A 22,781-nucleotide genomic window follows, 5' to 3' on the forward strand; every position below is an offset into this window, starting at 1 on the left:
CGGCCGCCCCTTGAGTGGCCGGCCACCCCCTCCCAAACCCTAGCCGCCCCCTCTCCTCCATAGCTCCCGCGTGCTTTAGCGAAGCTCCGCCGGAGTTCTCCACCGCCACCGACACCACGCCGTCGTGTCTGTCGGATTCAAGAGGAGCTACTACTTCCGCTGCCCGCTGGAACGGGAGGTGGACGTCGTCTTCATCAACAACCGAACGTGTGACCGAGCACGGAGGTGCTGCCCGTTCGTGGCGCCGGAACCGATCGTGATCAAGATCTTCTACGCGCTTTTGCAAGCGGCAAGTGAACGTCTACCGCAGCAACAAGAGCCTCATCTTGTAGGCTTTGGAATCTCTTCAAGGGTGAGACTCGATACCCCCTCGTTGCTACCGTCTTCTAGATTGCATCTTGGCTTGGATTGCGTGTTCGCGGTAGGAAAATTTTTGTTTTCTATGCAACGTTATCCTACACGAAATCCCCTGCCCGCAAAGGCGGCGGCATATTGCGGGCGAGGCGGAGGTGAGTGGTGGCGACGGTGGCAACTTGAGGACGGGTTGGCCTGATGGTCGTTGAGCACCTTTTTAAACTACCCCGAAATCTTCGGCATTTCGAAGTGTGAGGCGGTGCATCAGAGTAGGAGGCGATGGTAGTTTGGCTTGTCAACGTTGGCGCAGGGACGATGGACTGTGCGCGAGAGGCCACCGCAAAGGGTTGGCATATATGGACGCACCATCAATGCCCCGGTGGTTCCGGCGCCTTTTGCATCAATGGCGTGCTAAGAAGCCTAAGTGGCGAGGGCATTGATGGAGGCTGGTGTGCACACCGTTGGTCATCCTTCTGCCACCTGCACTCAAAAGCGCATCGGTCCACGCGTGCTGCTAGCCGGCCAGTGCCTGCACATAAGGCCAGGCGTCCAACATCGACACTAATGACTCTGGCGTCGTCGGCCAACCTTCTGCCAGTGCGAGAAGAAAGGCATTGATGGTTCCACACGCGCTCGGGATACAAACTTATTTGGGCGTCTCGCGCCCGCGTGCACGTGCTTGCCCATGGCGCACCACATTTTGGTGCCCTATGTGTATGTTAATCGCCCATGGCGGACCAGAGTTTGGTGGTGCGACTCGGTCCAATGTGGCCGCACTTAGCCGTGGTGCACCAAATTATGGGGTTGCTCCACCTGTATGGGCATACTAGCGGACCACCCTTTTTTGAGGTGTGCCACAGGTACTACCAACGGCGTACCAAATTTTCGATGCGCCACGGCTAAGGTGTCCATCTATAGCCTTTTTTCTAGTAGTGGCGGGATTTGGCCGCGGTGTAGGTGGGGAGAAGGACGCGAGACACGAAGAGAACGCGAAAGGGGATAATATATGAGGGGTCACGCGTGGCGTGGAACTTTGGGAGGGGTACAATGTAATGCATCCAACGACGCTCGACCCGAAGGATGGGAGCGAGCATTTCTCCGGAGCGGGGGGGTGGGGGGTGGGGTTAAATGGATAAACGTGGGAGAAAAAAAAGTGCTACTCCAAACGACTATTTTATAACATGCACTGGCAAATTATATATAAACTATTTCCTCCGATCTAAAATATTCATCACAAATCTAATTTAAGTGTAGGCTAAAATATGTCTAAATTCATTGACCTGCGGTAAGTATTTAGATCCAGAGAAATTATTTTATTTAAAAATCATGGTATTTTAAGGCAAGACTGAAACACCCCAGTCCACGAAAACCAGCGTGTGCCAAAAAAATATTCAATAGGTTGGTCATATAAAATTAGCACTATGTAAGAATGCAGAAAATCATATATTTACACATTTGTTTGGAAATCTTTAATCGCTTCGAAGCTAATTGCTTTATATTGCCATGGTGAGCTGGATTCTAATTTGTAAGCAGAGAAGGAAGAACCTCATGTCTCCCCAAATTTTAGTGGAAAAAATATGCATTGCATTTTTCTACGAGCTGAATTGAGATGTATTTCATGTCTCTTTATTTTTTACTGAAACAATGGTTATAAAGTTGACAGATACAAAGCATATATGTGTTCAACAATCCAGCAATTATGTACGAAACGGCAAATGGATTTAAACGTTTCTCTTACTATTCCCATAAAGAGCATTACATCCTTCCGTTTCTACCTCTCTCAAGAAGTCTATATAAGACGGCAGCACGTACCATTCTTCACACCACACACCATTGTTCTAGTTGTTCTAGCGACGGTAAGGAAATACTATTACACCAAGATATACACGGTATTTCTGTAACAGTGTAATGGATACACGGGTTGTAGGTGTTTTCGTCCTGGTGCTTCTGTTCCTAGGAAGCCCAACTTCAGCAGGTGTGTTTTTTCTTTCCTTTTTGTTCTCTCAGGTACCGTGTATATGCCGTAAGATTTGGGGAAGATTGTATCGTCTACACATTTCAGTTCTACGCACTATGATTTCACGGTTTTTTTTACGGATCACATGCACGTAACCTTGATAAATTTGCTGCGTTCATACAGATAACTGCCGCACAGACGGGTACAAAGGTTTGATCTTCTGCACCAAACTGTTCTGCAAGTTGACTTGTGCCGATATAGCGCGAGGACAGGGTGGCCATCAGAAAGAAGCTCGGTGCCATGGCCGCGACTGTGAATGCACGATTTGCTTCAACCAGTAAAATTACGTGTATATATAGATTGAATAAGGATGTCTACTACCACTATGTATTCCACGACAATTTATGTCGTTCTTGCAAAAAGAAATAAATAATACACACGACGGTGTTCCGTTTTCTGCGTAATGTTTTTTTGCCAACTCTTGGAACTTTTTTTTGGTTCCAAAGGACAATCTTCACAATAGTTTCTGTGAGTGTGGCGGTACAATGTTGACCACGCTTTGTGGTAGAGAAAAAAACGTTGGCCGTTATGACCCCACGAGTCAGTCTGACTAGGTGGCGGGGATCAGAAGTCAGGTGACATTGCCTGGACCCACTGTCAGAGAAGGGGTCTAGCGGTCTACTGCCGTCGCCGCCGCCGCCGCAGCCCTCCGCTCCGGCGACGGCCGCCGATCACATCGCCGGGAGGAGGAGGGAGATGATGCAGCCGACGCGGATGCACTGGGCGAGGGCCGACGCCTCCGACTTCGGAGGCCAACCCCCCGTCCCTCGCAGGTAATCCCCTCCCCCAACCCGGCCGATCCGCCTCGCTGCCGCCCCCCTGAACCCCGCCTGAAAACTGACGCGTCTCCCCGCAGCGGGCACACGGCGGTCGGGATCGGCAACTCGAAGGTGGTCGTCTTCGGCGGGTTCGCCGACAAGCGCTTCCTCGGCGACATCGCCGTCTACGACGTCGGTAAATCCCGCCCCCCCGCGCACATCCGGCTCCAACCGCCCCCTTTCCTGCTCTCCATACGATTTCTCTAAACCGAACCCGCGTTGCAGAGAACAGGCTGTGGTACACGCCGGAGTGCACCGGCAGCGGCCCGGACGGGCAGCCGGGCCCCAGCCCGAGGGCCTTCCACGTCGCCGTCGTCATCGACTGCAACATGTTCGTCTTCGGCGGCCGCTCTGGGGGCAAGAGGTCCGCGCAGCTCTCCCTCTATTTAGAGTTCTGCCATTGTCTCTCTGTTGCTTACGGTCCGGTGTTTGCCTCGCAGGTTAGGCGATTTCTGGATGCTCGACACTGGTAAGGCCCTCCGTTCCTATATTTATAGAATCCCATGTTACTTGTTCTGTCTCAAAATTGTCACCTAAGCACTGTCAGCCTGTCCTGGTGCTTCTTTCGTTTTCAGACATTTGGCAGTGGTCCGAGATGACCGGCTTTGGTGATTTGCCGTCTCCGCGGGAGTTTGCGGCCGCATCAGCCATAGGAAACAGGAAGATTGTCATGTAAGCATTTTATTCCGTAAAAGTTTCCCCTGTCATTAATGGGTCTCATTATTACCTGTGAAGAAGATGATGTTCATCTTTGTTCAGGTATGGTGGCTGGGATGGCAAAAAGTGGCTGTCTGATGTATATGTCATGGACACAAGTGAGCCAACTGCTCCCTTTATTCAAGCTGTACCGAGCACCGAATGTATTTTGTTCATAAAGTTGATCCTTCATTTTACTTGCATTTTCTGTTGGACAGTGTCACTTGAATGGACGGAACTAGCAGTTGCTGGATCAGCGCCGCCTCCAAGATGCGGACATTCTGCCACTATGATTGAGAAGAGGCTGCTTGTATTTGGAGGCAGAGGTAAATACCACACCTTGAGTTGGGGCTTTTTTTGGGTCTGTCAAAGTTGTGTTTTCTAAGATGATTAGCTAGCTAGTTTCCATTTGATATGTTGCTCGAAGCCAGTAATGCTTCTCATGGCTTCCTGACCCAACCTTGTAAAGCTGTCCAACACTACAAAGTACAATTATGTTTGTTTTGTAAATAGCTACCAAACATAAAGATGAGTGAAACTTGAATAACTTTAGTTTGTAAATTGTAAGAGCATTGCTAGTATTATCCCCCTTTTTTGAAGGAAAACTATAAGGGACGCCCTGACAACATGATAAGTATGAATCCAAATTCGAGTCCATGGGTACTTGAACGCATGTTGTGAGACTGTACATGTTCTCTCCCACCTAAGTGAGCCAGCACATTCTATTCCTTGATCTCCACACTTTGCTTGTAGGCTTCCTGCTGGGTATCAGATTCTATTCCTGAGTAGATTTCTAGTGCGCTGCTGAGTTCAATGATTAATGAGTTTCATAGTTTTGTTTGGTCTCAAACATTCTATCATTCATATATACTTTATATCTTCCTTCCAACAGGTGGAACTGGACCGATAATGGGCGATCTATGGGCTTTGAAGGGTGTTACTGAAGAAGGTATCTCTTCCTATTTTGCTTATGTGTGTATTTGCATTTGAGAAAAATATGTCATGTTAACAGCTATGCACAATATATGTTTGCTTAATTGATTAGTACACTAGCAGAACTCATAGTGCAATTATAAGTATTTGCTTAGACAGTTTATTGCGAATGTGGGTCATGATCAGAGGAGGTTACTTATTAGTGTCAATATATGCTTTCTTAATTGATTAGTACACTAGCAGAATTCGTAGTGCAATTGGAACTATTTGCTTAGAAAGTTTATGCGAATGTGGGTCATTATCAGTGGAGGTTACATACCTGTGTTTATTATGTTTACATACTTAACGACACAAGCCAGAGTATCATACTCACATCTTCTTTGCCTTTTAATGTCCATGCCTGCTTCATCGTAGGAAATGGAATTTGAGATGGCCCATTGGTTTTATTTAGCTATATCATGTTCCATTGAGGGACGTGGGAGATCACCTTTTTAGTTGATATATTTCACATGCTTCTTTACAACTAGGCTGTTTCTGCTTTTGTCCTTTTGCAATGGCCACCTCACATTTGTTTGTATGAAATTGTGCTTCTGATTTAAGTAATGGTTCACTGGATTTTTTTGTTAGACAATAACTGCAATGTTTGTTAATTTGCTATTACTGAACCTGATATTGTTTCTTTTGCGGAGATAATGAGGCGCCAGGTTGGACACAGTTAAAGCTGCCAGGTCAATCCCCCTCTGCACGATGTGGTCATTCAGTGACTTCAGGTGGACCTTATGTATGCAATTTAAAACCTTGATGTTTCTTCTTTCTAAATGCATTAGTATTTAACGGCTGATATATCTGATGTGTGCATCACATATTTGGAATGTTGACTTCACTTGATCTTGCTGTTAGATTGGATATCAATCATGAGTGCCCATTAATCTGCATGTTGTTTGCTATCATGCCAAGTCAGTGAAGCTTAGTATCCTGTAAATATGAATATAATGACTTTCAGGGTTGCTTTTGTCAGATATACATTTTTCTAACATGTTTTATCTTCTGGGAAAAATCATTTGCTAAAATCTGTATCTTACATATTCCTTCCGGTTCATAATAATTCCCTAAAAATGAATGTATCTAGACATGTTTTAGTGTGTAGGTACATCTATTTTTTGGCAATTATTTCGAACTGGAGGGAGTAGCGTATTTTTTTTGTGTGGAATACATTAGCTTTGATTCAAGCTATCTTCTTGTCTGGTGAAACAAGGCTTAGCTACCAAAACCTCCCTCCCTTATTTTTAATTGCATGATAAGAAGTTGGTACTTAATGATCCAAAAACATAATCATGTTCGCTCTTTCCTGAACCTTTGAAACAAAAATTCTGTTATTTACTGGGATCCTGTACCCCACAAGCTGGTCATCAAGTCTACCAGAATTTATGTAGCATAAAAGATTTTTTTGTCCGTGAATTGTCTTACATTTTTGTTGTCTATTTTCGTTTGTGCAATAACATATAGATCTTGGACTTTGTTGTCAGCTCCTGCTATTTGGAGGACACGGAACTGGTGGTTGGCTAAGTAGATATGATGTGTACTACAACGAATGTGTTATTTTAGACAGGGGTAAGCTGAAGCTCCCATGAATTCCTGGTTTGATTGTAAAAAAAATCTGCATTGCCTCTTTGGGATCATTGAACATGAGTTTGCATCTCGTTATCTGCTGAACACACCAAATCTTGTTGTTAGTTTCTTAACATAGATGGCTTTATGAAAAAAAAGAGACTGTTCTGGTAATTAAATAAGAGTGTGATTTCATAACTGGAACTTTGAGCCTAACCTTGAGAAAGCGATCTGGTACTAGTTATACCTGAAAAGCCCCAAATATTATTTATTTTCTGAAGTTTTTATCATTGTTTGAATGAAATATTAATTTCATTAATTGCCAAGTTGAGCTAAGGGTCAGGCTGAAATATTTCCCTGAAATATTGGCATGGGCTGCCCACAAGCAGGTTTAGAATCACATCCCACTATTTGTAGAGAAAATTATTAGTGCTACGCTAGTCGACAGGGATTGACTATTGAATCTCCTGATTGATATATCGAGTGCATGCTTGATATGTCTGTGCTTGCATTATCCTCATTGACGTAGATATGGTACATAGATACTCAACCACATAGTCCACAGTCAGTGTGGCTACTAAACAATAAACACCCTTTCCTATGGTTGCTGTAACCCAGATGGCTCACCACTAGTATCACCAAAATTAGCTAACTTAGTTAGTATGAATTTAATAACACACTAGAGACAGCTGAGATTGTCTCCTTAATTCATTTCATTTGTATGCATGTGCACTGTGGTGCTGACTACTAACCACCTTACATGCCATGCATTCACTCATTCTGCACATGCGCATCATATGTATGTCTATCCACTTCCCTCATCTGCATGCGTCCCGCAGACAATTGTAGAGTATTGTAGAGATGTAGGTAATGAGACTCCCTCCTTCCAGGTATATAACACCCCTGAAATTCATATTTTATTTATCAAATTCGTGGTCAAAGTTGGCTAAATAATCGTTGAGGCCTTATATTTAGGAGGGGTATACAAAATCTATAACATCCAAAATGCCGTCTTAGACTGACCGACCTGTTTCTTATCATCTTATGTGTGAACACACATCTTGGCCATTTTTTTACTGTTCTCATTTTGATTTGTCTAAATTTGACTCCTTTCTTCTGTTGTAGCAACCAGCAGTCCAGCATTACCTATAAATATTTGGCATTGTATATGTTTTTTTGCTGATTAATACTTTGGTATCCCAGTCTCTGTTCAATGGAAGCGCTTACCAACAAGTAACGAGCCACCTCCTCCTCGGGCATATCATTCTATGACTTGCATAGGATCCCGGTTTCTTTTATTTGGTGGCTTTGATGGAAAGAATACCTTTGGCGATTTGTGGTGGCTTGTTCCTGAAGGTATAGTAGTAACACATCTGAAAAAGAAGAATCTCGTATCGGCATCTTGCAGCTTTAATTTTTATCGCATACAACAAACTGTCAAAGCTTTAGAAACAATAGGAGTATGTGTTATCATATGCTGGGCCCGTAGTTTGGCCTTGAATCTAGTAATAACTGAAGTGACTGCACTTGACAGATCCATATTTTTCACTCCATCCATTATCATACATGCAACTGTTTAAGCTGTATGCACATAGAACCAGATATTTTCTTAAGCAGAACTGCAAACATTTATCAATTACTAGTGTATAGTAGAGTACTTCAAGAAGTCACATATGTTGCCCCTACTAATGGCATACATATCCATCTCTGTAGCATCACTACATGTAAGTAACAAATGGGGGCATTTGGTGAATTCTGTTGCCTACAAAAAATTAAAACACTTATACTTGCTAAAACAATATCTTGACTATGTGTACTAGTCACCAAGGAAGACAGTAATATGTTTTAAGAAATTGGACCTCTTACCAGGTTCAAACCTGACTTCCACAATACATCAGCTGGCTATGGCACAATAAGTTAAATCTACAGGACCAATGAATTGTACCAAACCCTTTACTGCATCCAGCTAATGTGCACACTGCACACAGACAAACCGTATTTTCTGAGATGATGGAAAAGATTTCTCCCCTGGCATCTGCATCCAAAGATGCACATAGATGAACCACACAAGAAATGATATGTTTGAACATGAAATCTACTTGGATTAAGATGTTTGCAGGTTGCTGAGGGAAAATTGTTGTGTCCCAGTAATCATGCTTAAATACTAAGTACTGTACTTGCATTTGTCAGGACTAAATTCTATGAATACTGTTGATGGAGAAAGATTATTTCTGCTTCTCTAACTCTACCTGTTTAAATGTTCAGATGATCCTATTGCCAAGCGAGATTTGGTTCCTAATGTTGAATCAGACAGCAACCTAAGCACTGTGACTAGTGATGCCCAACAGTATGCAGTGAAGGTATGTTTATGCGTATACCTGAAGTTCAGAAGATCTTTGTGGAGAGTGTAAAATGCGAACTAATGTCGATTTTTTTGGTGATGTTAGAACCTTGCAATTACTAAAGGATAGAACTGCTGCAGGAATCACAATCTGGGGAATCTCCAATGGTGGACTTGGCAAAAAGATTGGGGATTCCACTTTCTATGGAACCTCCAGCAAGCTTTGTTGATGAAATCAATGATAAAGAGCTAATGGAATTATCAACTAGGCTTATTGGCGAATCACTTCCTACTACTGACCAGCTTGCATGTATTCAGGTGCTGATATCTTTCCCTTTCTGCAACCCTTTGCACTTGTGATGGCTTCTGAGGAAACGGGACATTATTTACAGGCACTTCGTGATCATTGGAGAAGTTCCCCATCAAGCTCCATACAGCTCCAGGAGCTTGGCCCTCTGCTGAGGGACTATCAACGTCTCATTATCCGCCGTTACGTGTATGGTTTCACTCCATTTCCCCTCTGCATCTGTTTTACACACATTTGAACCATTCACTTTTCCATAAAATCAAGAACAGTGTGCTAGAATAATGACATGACTTTGCGGATACTTCTTTGTCTTGTCTATTTGTATTCTCTTCTTGTCATGATAATCATTTTAACGGTTAGATTTTAATCCGTTCTGTTGTCTTTTGCACAAACAATAACCTGGAATAATAACTAACGGAATATTGCCAGTTAATCTCATAAATTATGTGTTTTATCATGTAACTTATGGCATGTTTTGATGACACTTACTTGATTCGAAAGGAGAAATGCAAACCAATCAGGAGTACAACCTGCTTTTTTTTTTTCTGTCAGAGACTTGTTTAGCTAAAAATTGAGACTGAAGAAATTAGGTCTGAAGAAAGACTGGTGCTTATCTAACTACTCAGTAACTCTTTTTGAAGTCCTGCATTTGAAGTAAACGATATTTTCTGCCAGTCTTTCGCATGGACTATATTTTCATTTCCGCCAATTAAATGGATGCAGGGAAAACCCATCCCCAAGGTTCCTCGAAAGGGAAGATCACCGCCTTTTCCATTTGAAAAATGCTTCGCAGGTATGTGAACTCCCATGCCATGGGCGCCTTATTATTGCCATCTGATGCATGTGCTCGTATCAGTTTCTCCTACTGTTTCTCCTACTTACCAGTGCTTTATATTTCTGCTACACTTCAGTTGCGCATGGATGACATCCCTGTCCTGCTGAGCGAATACAGAACTCTGCTTTCCACCTGAGGGGGCTCCACTTGCAGCTCTTTTACTGGCAGGTGCTTGTGGGCTAATTCATTGTGCTAGGACATAATTATTTCTGCTTGTGTGGTTTCTGATGACGCTGACCCTTGTGTCAGCAGCGTGCAGGTAACATATCAAAAAGTCAAGCGCACCGCACCTGCATACATGTCAAGTTAATTGATGATGAACGAGTTGCTAACCAGAGCATTGTGCGCGACACTTCCCCGAGGATGAATGTGTCGTCACCATGCTTTGAGGACTTACATCTCTCTCCTTAGAGAGTCAAAAGAAAGTTGCACAAAATTATTGTGGATAGCAGACTGTAAATGTAACCTCTAATTGTAACTGGAGCTGACGGCTCCCGGGTCTGTGGGAGGTGTTGATAGGAAAACAGTTTCCTTTTGCTCTTTTGGTCCATGATTAATTGACAAGTGGTCCAACGTTTGTTTGCTAAATTCGTGTGCAGTTCCATTTTTCATGGCACGTGCTTTCTAATTTCCTCCATATGCCTTGACCAAACTTTGAGGTCAAGTCCAACATAGTGTGAAGAAAGATACAATTCTCAAGTATTTCCACATGTTAGCGTGACCAACTTGAAATGTCTCAAACTAAATTGGTCAGTTTTGACCGGCTGGCTTTAGAGTTGAGATGCACAAGTGCAAAAATCTACCATTTGCTTAGGAATGCATTCTATAAAGGATTTGCTTTTGTTGGTAAACTGAAATAAATTCAATATAAGATGAACCATAGGCAAACACACCAAAAATGATTAAAATAAACGTCAAATTGAAAACCCTCAAAGTCGTCCCTAATTCATCATCATACTTATAAAATATGTTTACACGAAAGAGATTAAGTGTAAAGGGGGGACAGGAAACCTACCTACCCTTTCTTTTGTTTCTTTTCTGCGAGGGATTTTTTTAACGAAGAACTTGGGTATTGCTTCCTCTGTTCTTTTTGTTATCTTACGCCCGAAATCTGCTCCACTTTATTCTGCACTCTATGGTAATAAACACGTTTTCCATCGCGAGAGTGGATTTTGTACACATGTATGGGTGTAGGTGTTTTCGCCACCGTTCATTTATTTCTTGAGATTCGTACTCACCACGGTAGATAGGAATCTCTCTCTCTCTCTCTCTCTCTCTCTCTCTCTCTCTCTCTCTCTCTCTCTCTCTTGTTAATCCGAATCTCAAATCATAATGGACGGTGATGGAAACATCACACCCATACATGTAATTACAAAAGTATTTTCATTTCCACCGTAACCTCCTCCATCTTAAATCTTAATCATTAAAAGGTTTATCTGTTGATATCTTTTCGATGCATGACACACATTTTTGAACTTTGGGGCACCAGAAAGCTTTCTATTTTACCAGATTATGAATAAATGGCATTGAAAAGATATCAAATGATGTAAAACAAGGCACGGCACATTCGAACTTCGATTTCGACACACTCTAGTACATAGATCAATACATATAGAACTCGGCTACGAGCCTAGGACACACGTTACTACATAGTTCGAAACCCTAAACTCGACTCCGAGTCTCCGACACACTACTACATAGTTCACACACATACTACTCATCACCAGTTCACACTGTCGGAGTCCTCTGACTCCACTTTGATCATCGTGGAGGGGGGGGGGGGGCAGCCTCCGATGTCTTCTTCACATGTTCGTCCATTGCATCGTAGAACTCATACTCCCCATGCACGAGCTCTAGATGCGCTTGGGCGAACCTAGGCACTGCCGCACCATCGGACTCATGGGCGTGGAGTTGCTGCATGACGTGTCGTTGTTCCTTCTCGTCTTGGCGGGACACCACCCACACTTCGGGAGGAAGGAACTTCACCTCCTAATGGCACTCGCGGCTAGCTCCAATGAGTCGAAGGTGCCGATCCACACCCGCTTCGAACGAGACTTTCACGGTGTAGCGGCCAGACTTCCGTAAGCAAAGGACGCCGCAGAATCCGGTGCAGCCTTGACACGACACCATCCCGCGCTCAACGCGGCGGCAATGACCGAGATGGCACGGCATTTTTTACTTTGCGGCAGCCGCGCCATGCCCTAGTATGCGACACGACGGGGCAGAATTTGGGGCTGCCAAAAAATTTGCTGCAACACGAGATAACAATAGATTGAACTTTTTTTTTTGAAAAGCAGTGCACCAAAACTATTCTGCATTTTCTATTGGGTTGCTCTTAGCCGAATGACATTCCCTGAAAGAAAAATGTACCGCCGGCCGGACGATCCATCTAGTCTAGTAGAAAAGAAAAGAGGTGATCCAACCAGTTCTAGAACCTTCCTGGGCCAAAACTGGAAACCACCCAGTCGAGTCGAGAGCACCCGGGTTGGTCACGCAAGGCGGCCGGCTGGCGAAGCGTAGCGTCGCACGCAGGGGCAGACTCGTCATTTCACGCCCGGACTTTTTCGTGAGAATTAATTTTTCCGCGTAGAGGAAAACGACGGGCGGCAGGGCAAAGGGCAAAGGGCAAAGGGCAAAAGGCAGGCACTCTCTCCGCTCCGCCCGCCTATTAAAAGGTGGCCGCCGCCGCCGCCCACTCCCACCAGAACGCAGAGGCGAAGGGAAGGGAAGCGTGGTGGAGGCCGCCGGCAAGGGAATCCGCCGTCTTCGTCCTCGGCCGTGGCAGGTAGCTTCGCCGGCATCCTCGATCTGTTTTTTCTTTTCCTCGCTCGTGTTCGGGTTTGTTTTGCTGGCGACGAACCCTACCGTGGTCTGGATTAGTCCGCCTCTCGTGATTTGTATGCGGCGAGAGGTCTAGTTCCGGGATGGGAAGGGGCGCCGGAATCTCCGACCGGCGAGCCGCCGGAAAATTTCGAACCGCCCCGGCGCCTCGGTAGGTCCGCCCCTGGTACTGCCGGACGGGGATCTCGCTATTTCCTTGTCGGATCAGCGGCTGGTCTGCCGGGAAGCTTTTACCACGCCACTAGGCCTCCCTTGTACCACACCTGTTACTGTAGGAATAACAGCACTACTACTAGCCCACCCCTTGTAAGTTGTAACCGTGGCGATGCAGGTTTACCACTTCTGGGTTTAGGTGTACATCTTTCTCTGCTGGCTTTCCCGATTCGACAGCGATTCCAGCACCGTATTCGATTTTGGGTTCAGTACCGGAGCTTCGAGTGAAGGGCGGGGACGCGATGCCCGCCTTTCTCATACTGCTCCGAGAGTTAACTGTGGCCTTGCAATGGAGGGAATCGGAGGCTTGTCCTCGGTTTTTTCTTCCTTGGTTAAGATACCATTGCCATACATCAGAAATTCAGAATCGGTTGCTAGTGTTGTATAAGCATGTCATAGGTGCGCAACAAGCACGAGCTTTGGTGATGTTCTTTCAATTATATGCATAATTAAGGTTTAGCTGTTTCGTACTAGAACATGAAATTGGTTGCTCTATTAAGCAAAGAAATGGATGCTTATGTTATGTACTGTTGTGTCCTGGAGCTTCGAGTGAAGAGCAGGGACGCAATGTCTGCCTTTCTCATATTGCTCCAAAAGTAAGTATGGCCTTTTCGTGAAGAGAGTGGATGGCTTGTCCCCATTTTTCTTTCTTGGTAAAGATACCGTTGGCATATATCAGCAGCCCATTTTCGTTAAAAAAAGAGAATCAGATTTAGGTTTAGGCATGCATCTTAAGAATAGAGTTCTTTGTTTCCTGTGCCCCAGTTCTGATTGTATATTACATGCATCATCTATAATGGGGCTGATTTTGTGTACTGTGTCCTGGAGCTTCGAGTGAAGGGCAGGGATGCAATGCCTGCCTTTCTCATAATGCTCCAAAAGTGAATATGGCCTTCTCATGGAGGGAATGGTGGCTTGTCCCTATTATTCTTCCTTGGTAAAGATACCATTGGCATATATCACCAGCTCATTTTGGTTGACCTTAAGCTGAAAACAATGTATGACTTCTCTAGTGTTAATGTAGGATATATTGTCAGGCCCAGTGCATATCTTTTGTTGCATATTTTTGTTTTACCTTGCTTAAGTCAGTTCATGATGGTTGAGATCACTGACTTGCTCCTCCTTTGGATTTTATAATTGCAGTTTTCAAGATGTCGACCGGCACACTTGCAACTTCCTGCTTACTCTTGAGCAATGGCAGAACTGATGCCTCACAGAGGGTGGCCAAGAGCCCTTCGTCTGTAGGCTTCTTTGGCCGAAGCATGCTGCAGGTTCCGGGCCTCAAGTCCTCCAGGAAGCTTGATGTCTCTGCCATGGCCGTCTACAAGGTGAAGCTGGTGACCCCGGAAGGGCAGGAGTATGAGTTTGAGGCGCCCGACGACACCTACATCCTGGATGCTGCGGAAACGGCGGGGGTGGAGCTGCCCTACTCGTGCCGCGCGGGAGCGTGCTCCACCTGTGCTGGCAAGATCGAGACCGGCGAGGTCGACCAGTCAGATGGGTCGTTCCTTGACGACAACCAGCAGGAGGAAGGCTACGTGCTGACCTGCGTTTCGTACCCCAAGTCTGACTGTGTCATCCAAACCCACAAGGAAGGCGACCTGTATTAGGGGGCTTGTGCGTACATGTCAGGATCGGTCTTTTGCCCGCTATGTCTACTACTAGCTTGTAAACTTTGATGGTTGTGTTTGGTTGTTAGTTCATTAAGGTTTGTTGGTGCATTGAGATTGTTGGGGAACCCATGGAAATACCAGCAAGGGGAATAAGAGGAACAGCCGCCATGGCATTATGCAAGTTTCTTTGTTCTTGATGTCTTCGGAATACTGCCATTTTCACTACTTGATCTTCAATGTTGCTGCATGCCTCTTGGTTGCTTCCTTTTGAAAACTGATTTGCTCATGACGCTGCTGTCGTCTGGTTTGCTATAGCTGGATGCCGCATCTGCCCTTGAAGTGGCTCATGCATTTTGTGTGCATGTACATGTTCATTATTCATTTATTTTATGCGTAAGTTATATACTATAGTGCAGTTTCCTGGTTTTGCATGCCTCTTCGAGTTACACACTTACACTGCAGTTTTCCCTAGTTGATCCTGAACGTTGCTGTCCCTTGGGTGTTTCCTTTTCAAGCTGATTTGCTTATGAGGCTTATGTCGTCTAGTTAGCTAAGGTGGATGCTGCATATGCTCTAGGCGGTTCATGCATCTTTTGTGAATGTATATATGTTCACTATCAATTTATTGTAGTGGCAAGGAGGTGCAAATGGGATGATTGTGTCCTAATGCCAAGAATCTCGACCCTGTCAAATGGTTGGGGTTGGTGAAGATCCCTGTGATGTTCCTTTTGTTTTGATTTGTTTCTGGGACAGCCTCTCCTTTCTTTTTTCATGACAGCCTCTCCCTTGGTAGTTCCTGAGTTGTTTTTTTACAAGGTATACTTTATGTTTTCAGCTTTGGTTCAGGTCTCCACAACTTGGTGACGCTTTCGTACCGTTTGGTGGCCGGCCGGCGGCTGAGTGATCCGCCACTTATTCCTTTTCTCTCTTGTCCCTTTCATCCATGTGAGGTAGCAGCCGGCAGGGCCATTTCTTCCACGGTGCACAATTATTTTGTGCCAAATTTTCTCCCGGGTGTTGTGACAAGAACAGATCAAAGCATCAAATCAAACTGGAAGCCGTAACAGGGAAAAACAATATAATAACGAATGAAATAGCAAACCAGAATAGACCGATGACCAGCCTGGCTGACCACAACAAATAATAAAAGCATAATAATTCCATACCAATATGGTACAAGACAACATGGAAAGCCATCCCAGCAAATATTTATACATACACAACACAAGCTAATGTTCTGCAGCCACAGAACAGCCATCGAAGCCAAACCCGGCTCAGCAATTCTTCCGCACGCACCAACAGACTAATATTGACATATATGACTAGAACGGACAACATCATCACTAATATAGGAACGTCTCGAACGAACGAACGGAACACGGTTGCCTTCCATCCAGCCAGCAATACACCCCTGCATCTGCGAAAACGGTCGCAGCGACTCGGGGAACACTTGATGCAGAGTTGGGGGAGAGCGTGGGAAATCTCAGAGACTGGGTACGGCGGAGGAAGCCAGGACCGAAGGCTTAGAAGCACTTGCGGTGGACGATCGAAGGGCCAGATTCGTCGTACTCTCCCTTCGATATCCACATCTGCGAAAAAGGAGATGAATCAGGGCATAAGGCCGCAAGTACATCACTTTATTTTCCTATATGACAGCAAATATTACTTGCTAGTTCATGAACCGACTAAAAACTGTTCAAAGTACGATGTTATCACAAGATTAATTTGTTGTATGGTTGGTTCAGGTAAGACAATAAAGTAGATAAGGATAATATAACATCTTCTCCAGAATAACATGGTATGCACCATGCACAAATAAAATGCCATGTAACTAAGTACCTGCTGGAATGTGCTGAGGGAGGCAAGAATGGAACCACCAATCCAGACACTGTATTTCCTCTCAGGAGGTGCCACCACCTTGATCTTCATGCTGCTCGGTGCAAGCGCCGTGATCTCCTTGCTCATCCTGTCGGCAATGCCAGGGAACATAGTGGTTCCTCCACTGAGCACAATGTTGCCGTAGAGATCCTTCCTGATGTCCACGTCGCACTTCATGATGGAGTTGTATGTGGTCTCGTGAATCCCAGGAGCTTCCATACCGATTATCGAGGGCTGGAATAGCACCTCTGGGCACCTGAACCTCTCAGCACCGATCGTGATGACCTGCCCATCAGGCAGTTCGTAGTTCTTCTCGACAGAAGAGCTGCTCTTGGCAGTCTCCAGCTCCTGCTCATAATCAAGGGCCACATAGGCAAGCTTCTCCTTTATGTCTCTTACGATTTCCCGCTCTGCAGTTGTAGTGAAGGAGTAACCCCTTTCCGTAAGGATCTTCATCAGGGAGTCAGTCAGATCACGGCCGGCAAGATCCAGCCGAAGAATAGCATGAGGAAGGGCATATCCTTCATAGATTGGCACAGTGTGGGACACACCATCACCAGAATCAAGCACAATACCTGCACAAGACATAGTACACTCAGAGCATCATATAACTGATAAAAGATGTCACAAAAGATACCATGGCATATAGAAAATGGACACGTACCAGTTGTACGACCACTGGCATATAGAGAAAGAACAGCTTGAATAGCCACATACATCGCTGGTGCATTGAATGTCTCGAACATGATCTGGGTCATCTTCTCTCTGTTTGCCTTTGGGTTTAGAGGAGCTTCTGTCAGCAAAATCGGATGTTCTTCAGGGGCAACACGCAGCTCATTGTAGAAGGTGTGATGCCAGATTTTCTCCATGTCATCCCAGTTGCTTACAATGCCATGCTCAATAGGGTATTTCAAGGTCAAGATACCCCTTTTTGATTGTGCTTCATCGCCCACATAGGCATCTTTTTGGCCCATCCCAACCATGACACCTGTGTGCCGAGGGCGGCCAACTATACTAGGGAAAACTGCTCTTGGGGCATCATCACCAGCAAAGCCAGCCTACAGTGTTCAAAGAGGTTTTCATTTTCCAAACAACTAATTTTATGTACTGAGAAGCTGGATGAAACAAAGGGATTAGCATCGAACCTTGACCATTCCAGTGCCATTGTCACATACAAGTGGCTGGATATCTTCACCGTCAGCCATTGATCTGCACAAGACAATCGGAAACCATATCAACCATTTACTCGATATCACATATTGATTGCAAGATATCTTGCAAACCAGAGTTCAGTTCAATGAGAACAAGAAACATAACCAACTGACCCTTTTATTAAGAAGAAGGTTTGAATTTATTTGTAACGCAACATTCTTCAGATATCTAAGTAACATCAGAAAATGTTTTCTGGTAATCAGGTGTAATACAATTGGATCTAGGTTACTTCTAGATCCCAGCATATCAGGTATTTTCATCCCTTATGAGGTTACTGGACAAAGGGTAGGCTGGCGAAACGAACCACAATTTGTGAAGAAGAAAGCGCACAACACTCACTAATGGGTCATCCTTTAAGCTTAAAGAAGTAAAGAGAGCAATAAGATGTGATAAGCTGTCCTTGCAGGCGGGCATGCTCTACCCATGTGCAACTGTGCCTACCAAAGTTGAATAAAACTAGTGTAGCGGTACTGGATCACAATTATTGCTGTTGCTAAACATTCAGCCTAGTAACAGTTATTGATCGCTGTTTAGGCATCAAACACAAAGTTATGGAGGTGTAAAGTCCATGTGCCAGCAATACTGGCATTCTTCAAACTGTATTTTAAATAAGAACCAGGCACTGATCCGCGCAAAATCCAGTAATCACTAGGCGAAATGCCAAAATCGGAACCAATTTGCATGATCAACGCAGATCGCGCGGTGCGTCAGCAGATCACGCTTCACGCTCGTAACTGAATAAATCGAACTGCTAGGCCGCGGTCCTCGAAGGGGACTAGCGACTGCGCGGACGGATCCACCCCAGTAAGGAACGATCTCACCGAGTCGGTGCGACCACCCACCACCGCGACGACGACGAGCAGGACAGCAGCAGCAGCAGCAGAAGAGCGGGACGACGAACGCAGGGACGGAGTTTAACAGCGGGGTCGCGGCCGGCCAGATCCGCGCCACCCCGGAGCAGCGAGACGGGGAGAGAGAGTGGGAGAGTGGGAGAGGGATCGGACCTTGGGGAGCGAGGCAGTTGGGTCGCCGGCGATGAGTAGACGGAGGTGGCTGGTGGCTGGCGTCTGGCGAGAGAGAGTGGCGTGGTGTGCCGGAGAAGACGAGTCCCTGCTGCTGCGTTGGACTTGAGCGTGCCGTGTTAAATACTAGTACAGGAGAGAGAGGAGCACAGCTGTTTGCCGTTACGGATTTTCGAATTGGGAGGAAGAAGATGTGGAGGAGTTATTGGTGGGATTCGGTTTCAAACGGATCTGCCCGCCCGGAACCGCGTAGGGCCCATCCTGTCAGCCTGTCCAAAATACTTCCCAGAATTTTTTTTCCTGCTATACACTACTATCTACCATCATAAACCTTTTTTTTTCTGTATTGGTTTTTTTTTTGCGGGCAAAAGAGGATATATTAAGCAGTAGGGGTTACATTGAGGTCAAGGTTTAGCTCCTGAACAACACAATCAGGACCCGAACCAAGCCACACCATAGTTCGCGCTTCGGATCTTGCAAAGTTTGCAAGACCGTGACTAACCCTATTCTGCAAACGATCCGCTTTTACAAAGGATATTTGTCTAGTACTACTCAAAAATCTAATCTCTGAAATAAAATGCACCAGGACGGAGCGGTCTTGTGACTTCCCTGTAGCAGCCCTGACTAAGTTTGAACAGTCTGTCTCGACGATAATGGGTTTGGTAGTCAATTGTAATGCTAGCCGAAGACCCTCTTCACATGCTTTAACTTCCGATTCATATGGATCATCACATCCAAGGAGCTGGCGGCATGCACAGAAGATGACTTGGCCTGTTTCATCACGCAGAACCATTCCAGAACCAGCAGTACCATCTTCTAGCTTAACTGATCCATCAATATTCAGTTTCACCCAGCCAGGAATAGGACGCTGCCATCGCTTAGCAGGGGGCACTGTCCAATGCTGAGCAGTGTCAGTCGTTTCGCCTCCAACTGGCTTTTTGCCTTTCAGAATCTCTTCAATAGACATTTCCTTTACATTCCTTAGTGTGTTTAAATAATTGGTTAGGAATCTCTTGGACCCTTCCGTAGATGGTAGGGGCTTTTCATGAGTTGCTTCATTGCGTTCATACCAGGCTCGCCATAACACCAAAAGGAACATATCAATCATGTTTGATGGGATTACATTCAACACAGTTTGCATCCACTTTGTTGAGCTGAACTGAAATTCAGAGGCAGGTGGGATGTGCCAAATACCACGCATTGTATTCCAGAGAGAAGCAGCATGCGGGCATCGCAGAAGTGCATGTGTAATGTCCTCCATCTCATGACAACAAATTTTGCAAATGCCAGTTACCTTCATACCTCGCTGCCGTTTGTTGACTTCAGTAGCTAGAGCATTTGTCGCGGCCTTCCATGCGAACACTTTGACTTTCGGAGGCACTGACGCCTGCCATATTCTAGACCAGCATAAATCTGCACCAGTTGGTCGGTTACTACAAGTTGTAAAAGAGCGTTGTTCTGGCAGATCTTGTAAGCCAAGTTTGTACGCACTACTGACCGAGAACACCCCCGTTTTCTCAGGTTGCCACGCAATGATGTCTACAGGAACACGTGTAGATGGCTTGATTTTGAGGATCAAATCAGCGTCCACGGGTAGGAATATCTCTCTAATCTGTGCTTCCTTCCAGTGAAGATTTTCATCGAGGAGCTCTGAAACTCGCCGGATGCGATGATTGCGTTGAGGAGTGCTATGTTGATTTTTTTAACACATCGACTTTATCGTGAAGCACAACCTGCACAGGTGAACTACGAGGCAGAAGCGTCGACGATAGAAAAAAAAACCCATCAAAGTCATAAAGGTGGAGCCGCGGCGCACACGAATGGGGTGACGATGCAGAATTGAGGAATGATTCTCTTCGATGTTAGGTTAAGGATGGGTTTGTCGATGTGAGAGTTGATAATACTTGTCGGAGATGAGATGTGTGCGACGGAAATGCAGACACAAAGACACCGATGGAGTCAGGGTAGAAAGTAAGGAGACTGCTAGAGAAAATAATAATTGCGGAAGAAGAAATAGATGGAACGTTGCGGTTTGTGGAAAGGAACATGGTTTATTTAAAGCGATTTAAATTACTATGTTTTTTTACAAAATTACTACAATGGCTTTCTTTCGAGGCAGAATTATTATGTTATAATCGAGCATGGGTGTAAATCTGAGTAGATCTTGTTGTTTCCACTTTTCTAGGATGTCCCGCTTCCCTTGCCTTGGCCCTCGGCTGTGGCGGGTCTCCAAAACACGAATGGATTGAGCGTGGACATTTGGCACATCTAAGGGTCTGTTTGTTTGGGCTGCAGCTTTTGAGAAGCAGCTGTAGCTGGTGAGCTGTGAGAAGCAGCTGTTGGAAACGAGATTTGATATTTGGTAGGAGTGCTTTTTATGGCTGTGTTGTTGGTTTTAGGAGTGAAATGTCTGAAATGCCCTGAGTGCTGAAGATGTTGAATATATGCAGATTTGAAACAAATTTTCTATTTATAACACTTTTATTACATAATTATCATGTTTAATAACTAAAATACTTTAATTTGTCTTTTTTTGTTAAAATGATTTTAAATACGTTTTGAGTCAGAATATTTTAGAGTGTTTGTTTAACTGCTCGATCAGCTGAACTTAAGGAACTAATCGGTCGATTGTCAATAAGCGGGGCTGCGGAATATTTACTAAAAAAGCGTATAAGAGATAGAAAACTGATGTTGCGCATGCAAGCTGCAATTGGGCAAATAATTTTATTCAACTATTAGAATCAAAACATAACCAAGGTAACATATGCATTGCAGATTATGATTTTGGCGATAATTCTGGACTGGATGCGAGAAGAGCGAAATTTATACATTAGAAATAGCATCCCGAGTTCACGGCAGTTCATTACTCCATATTACATAACCAGATCCACGAAATAAATCATAGTTCTCTCACAACCAAAATAAAATATTACATAACCAGATCCACAAATAGGATTGTCAAATCCTTCTCGTCTTTCATCGACATGTATTACGAAAATTGGCAGTGCAGAACACCATACAGAACTGAAACTAGCAGCAACCATATACAGTACGCGAGAGGAAAATAAAATTGCATGAACACCGTGCTCTGTACCAACCGACGGAGATGAAGAGAAGCTCCAGGCCCCGCGACGCCTCGAACAACTCCTGTCGCCGGCGGCCGCACCTGCCTGCTCGGCGTCCTCCTCCTAGGCCGCGCCTCCCTGCTCGTCCTCCTACGCTCGGAGGAGGCGGTCGACCTAACCCTCGGCCTCGAGGCTGACCATAGGGCCGCGCAGGCTGTCGCGACGGCGCGCTGCTGCAGGGGCTCTTGCACCACGCGCTCTGGCGCTCCCGACGAGCCTGCAAGCTGACGACAGGGAACGGCGGCCACGCGGGGGACGATGGCGGGGGCGGGGCGGGGATGGCGACGGCCTTGAGGAGGACAGGAATGGAGCGGGGGCGTACTACTAAGACGACGGCGGAGGATACTGGCGACGCCGCCGGCCGGGAACGGCGGCGGCCGGAGCAGGGAAACCCTAACCCTATCCTTCCATTGGATAGGACGGGGAGAAGGGGGAAATGGGCATGGGGCTATCGGGCTGGGAACAATTGCAAGGGGCGGGCTACGCTTATATTCGAGGGCAGTTTTCTGTAATTAGCAGGAAGTGTTAGGGGTATTTTAGTCCACCGCTGCTCAGGAAGCGGGGGAAGCTCGGGAAGCAGGTCTTGCCCTGCTTCGCGGTTGCTAGTTCATTTAGAGGCTGTTTGGGGGATATCATTTAGGGGATAAGGGCACCTCCAACCACTTGGTTAGGGGTAACCATTTTTCTGTTTGGTTGGGTAGGATGAGGAGTGGTTATGGATAGCCATTTTCTGTTTGGATCAAAAGAAAAAGAGTGGATTGATCCATCTGGTCACCTCTTTCATTGAGTTGGTGAGATTACCTCTAAAAGTATGAAATAATATCAATCGATACAAATTTTACTCATACTGATAACAAATTCCAATAAACAAATCTGCTGAAGTATTCCACTTGATGAGTAAAAATGGGTAGTGCATAGAAGATAAAATCTTCAGCGGTATAAAAAACAAGGAAACTTGCACTAGCTAG

The 22,781-nt window shown here is 45.3% G+C and overlaps 3 protein-coding genes across 5 annotated transcripts; 2 read left to right on the top strand and 1 right to left on the bottom strand.

The window, feature by feature from the left end:
• Positions 1 to 3,000: 3,000 nt before the first annotated feature.
• On the top strand, positions 3,001 to 10,542 carry LOC124682060 (protein GLUTELIN PRECURSOR ACCUMULATION 3). 3 transcript variants are annotated; one of them, XM_047216818.1, is made up of 17 exons: positions 3,001 to 3,144; positions 3,228 to 3,325; positions 3,415 to 3,553; positions 3,630 to 3,658; positions 3,765 to 3,861; positions 3,949 to 4,004; positions 4,104 to 4,211; positions 4,778 to 4,834; positions 5,508 to 5,599; positions 6,345 to 6,429; positions 7,630 to 7,782; positions 8,692 to 8,786; positions 8,909 to 9,085; positions 9,160 to 9,263; positions 9,798 to 9,867; positions 9,986 to 10,077; positions 10,159 to 10,542. In XM_047216818.1, the coding sequence occupies exons 1-16, from the start codon at positions 3,068 to 3,070 to the stop codon at positions 10,043 to 10,045; spliced, it is 1,497 nt and encodes a 498-aa protein (XP_047072774.1). In that variant the 5' UTR covers positions 3,001 to 3,067; the 3' UTR covers positions 10,046 to 10,077; positions 10,159 to 10,542. The 3 variants fall into 3 exon arrangements, with proteins under 3 accessions (XP_047072774.1, XP_047072772.1, XP_047072773.1); XM_047216816.1 differs by having other exon boundaries at positions 10,162 to 10,542; XM_047216817.1 differs by having other exon boundaries at positions 10,169 to 10,542.
• A 2,028-nt stretch (positions 10,543 to 12,570) lies between these two features.
• Positions 12,571 to 14,754, top strand: LOC124682061 (ferredoxin-3, chloroplastic-like). The gene is made up of 2 exons (XM_047216819.1): positions 12,571 to 12,694; positions 14,107 to 14,754. Exon 2 carries the CDS (start codon positions 14,115 to 14,117, stop codon positions 14,571 to 14,573), a length of 459 nt encoding a protein of 152 aa, XP_047072775.1. The 5' UTR covers positions 12,571 to 12,694; positions 14,107 to 14,114; the 3' UTR covers positions 14,574 to 14,754.
• A 1,030-nt stretch (positions 14,755 to 15,784) lies between these two features.
• Positions 15,785 to 18,707, bottom strand: LOC124682059 (actin-3). Its single transcript, XM_047216815.1, has 5 exons — positions 18,671 to 18,707; positions 17,600 to 17,663; positions 17,119 to 17,512; positions 16,416 to 17,029; positions 15,785 to 16,165 (listed from the first exon to the last, which is right to left on the bottom strand). Exons 2-5 carry the CDS (start codon positions 17,657 to 17,659, stop codon positions 16,100 to 16,102), a joined length of 1,134 nt encoding a protein of 377 aa, XP_047072771.1. The 5' UTR covers positions 17,660 to 17,663; positions 18,671 to 18,707; the 3' UTR covers positions 15,785 to 16,099.
• Positions 18,708 to 22,781: the final 4,074 nt, after the last annotated feature.

This window comes from Lolium rigidum, unplaced genomic scaffold, assembly GCF_022539505.1.
Source record: "Lolium rigidum isolate FL_2022 unplaced genomic scaffold, APGP_CSIRO_Lrig_0.1 contig_66933_1, whole genome shotgun sequence".
NCBI lineage: Eukaryota > Viridiplantae > Streptophyta > Magnoliopsida > Poales > Poaceae > Lolium > Lolium rigidum.

Coding starts and splice junctions, on each gene's coding strand:
- LOC124682060 (XM_047216818.1), top strand. CDS start 3,068: ATGATGCAGCCGACGCGGATGCACTGGGCGAGGGCCGACGCCTCCGAC. Junction 3,554..3,629: donor GGCCGCTCTGGGGGCAAGAG/GTCCGCGCAGCT, acceptor TTTGCCTCGCAG/GTTAGGCGATTTCTGGATGC. Junction 9,868..9,985: donor ATTTGAAAAATGCTTCGCAG/GTATGTGAACTC, acceptor GCTACACTTCAG/TTGCGCATGGATGACATCCC.
- LOC124682061 (XM_047216819.1), top strand. CDS start 14,115: ATGTCGACCGGCACACTTGCAACTTCCTGCTTACTCTTGAGCAATGGC.
- LOC124682059 (XM_047216815.1), bottom strand. CDS start 17,659: ATGGCTGACGGTGAAGATATCCAGCCACTTGTATGTGACAATGGCACT. Junction 17,513..17,599: donor ATGGCACTGGAATGGTCAAG/GTTCGATGCTAA, acceptor TGAACACTGTAG/GCTGGCTTTGCTGGTGATGA. Junction 17,030..17,118: donor TGCCAGTGGTCGTACAACTG/GTACGTGTCCAT, acceptor TGTCTTGTGCAG/GTATTGTGCTTGATTCTGGT.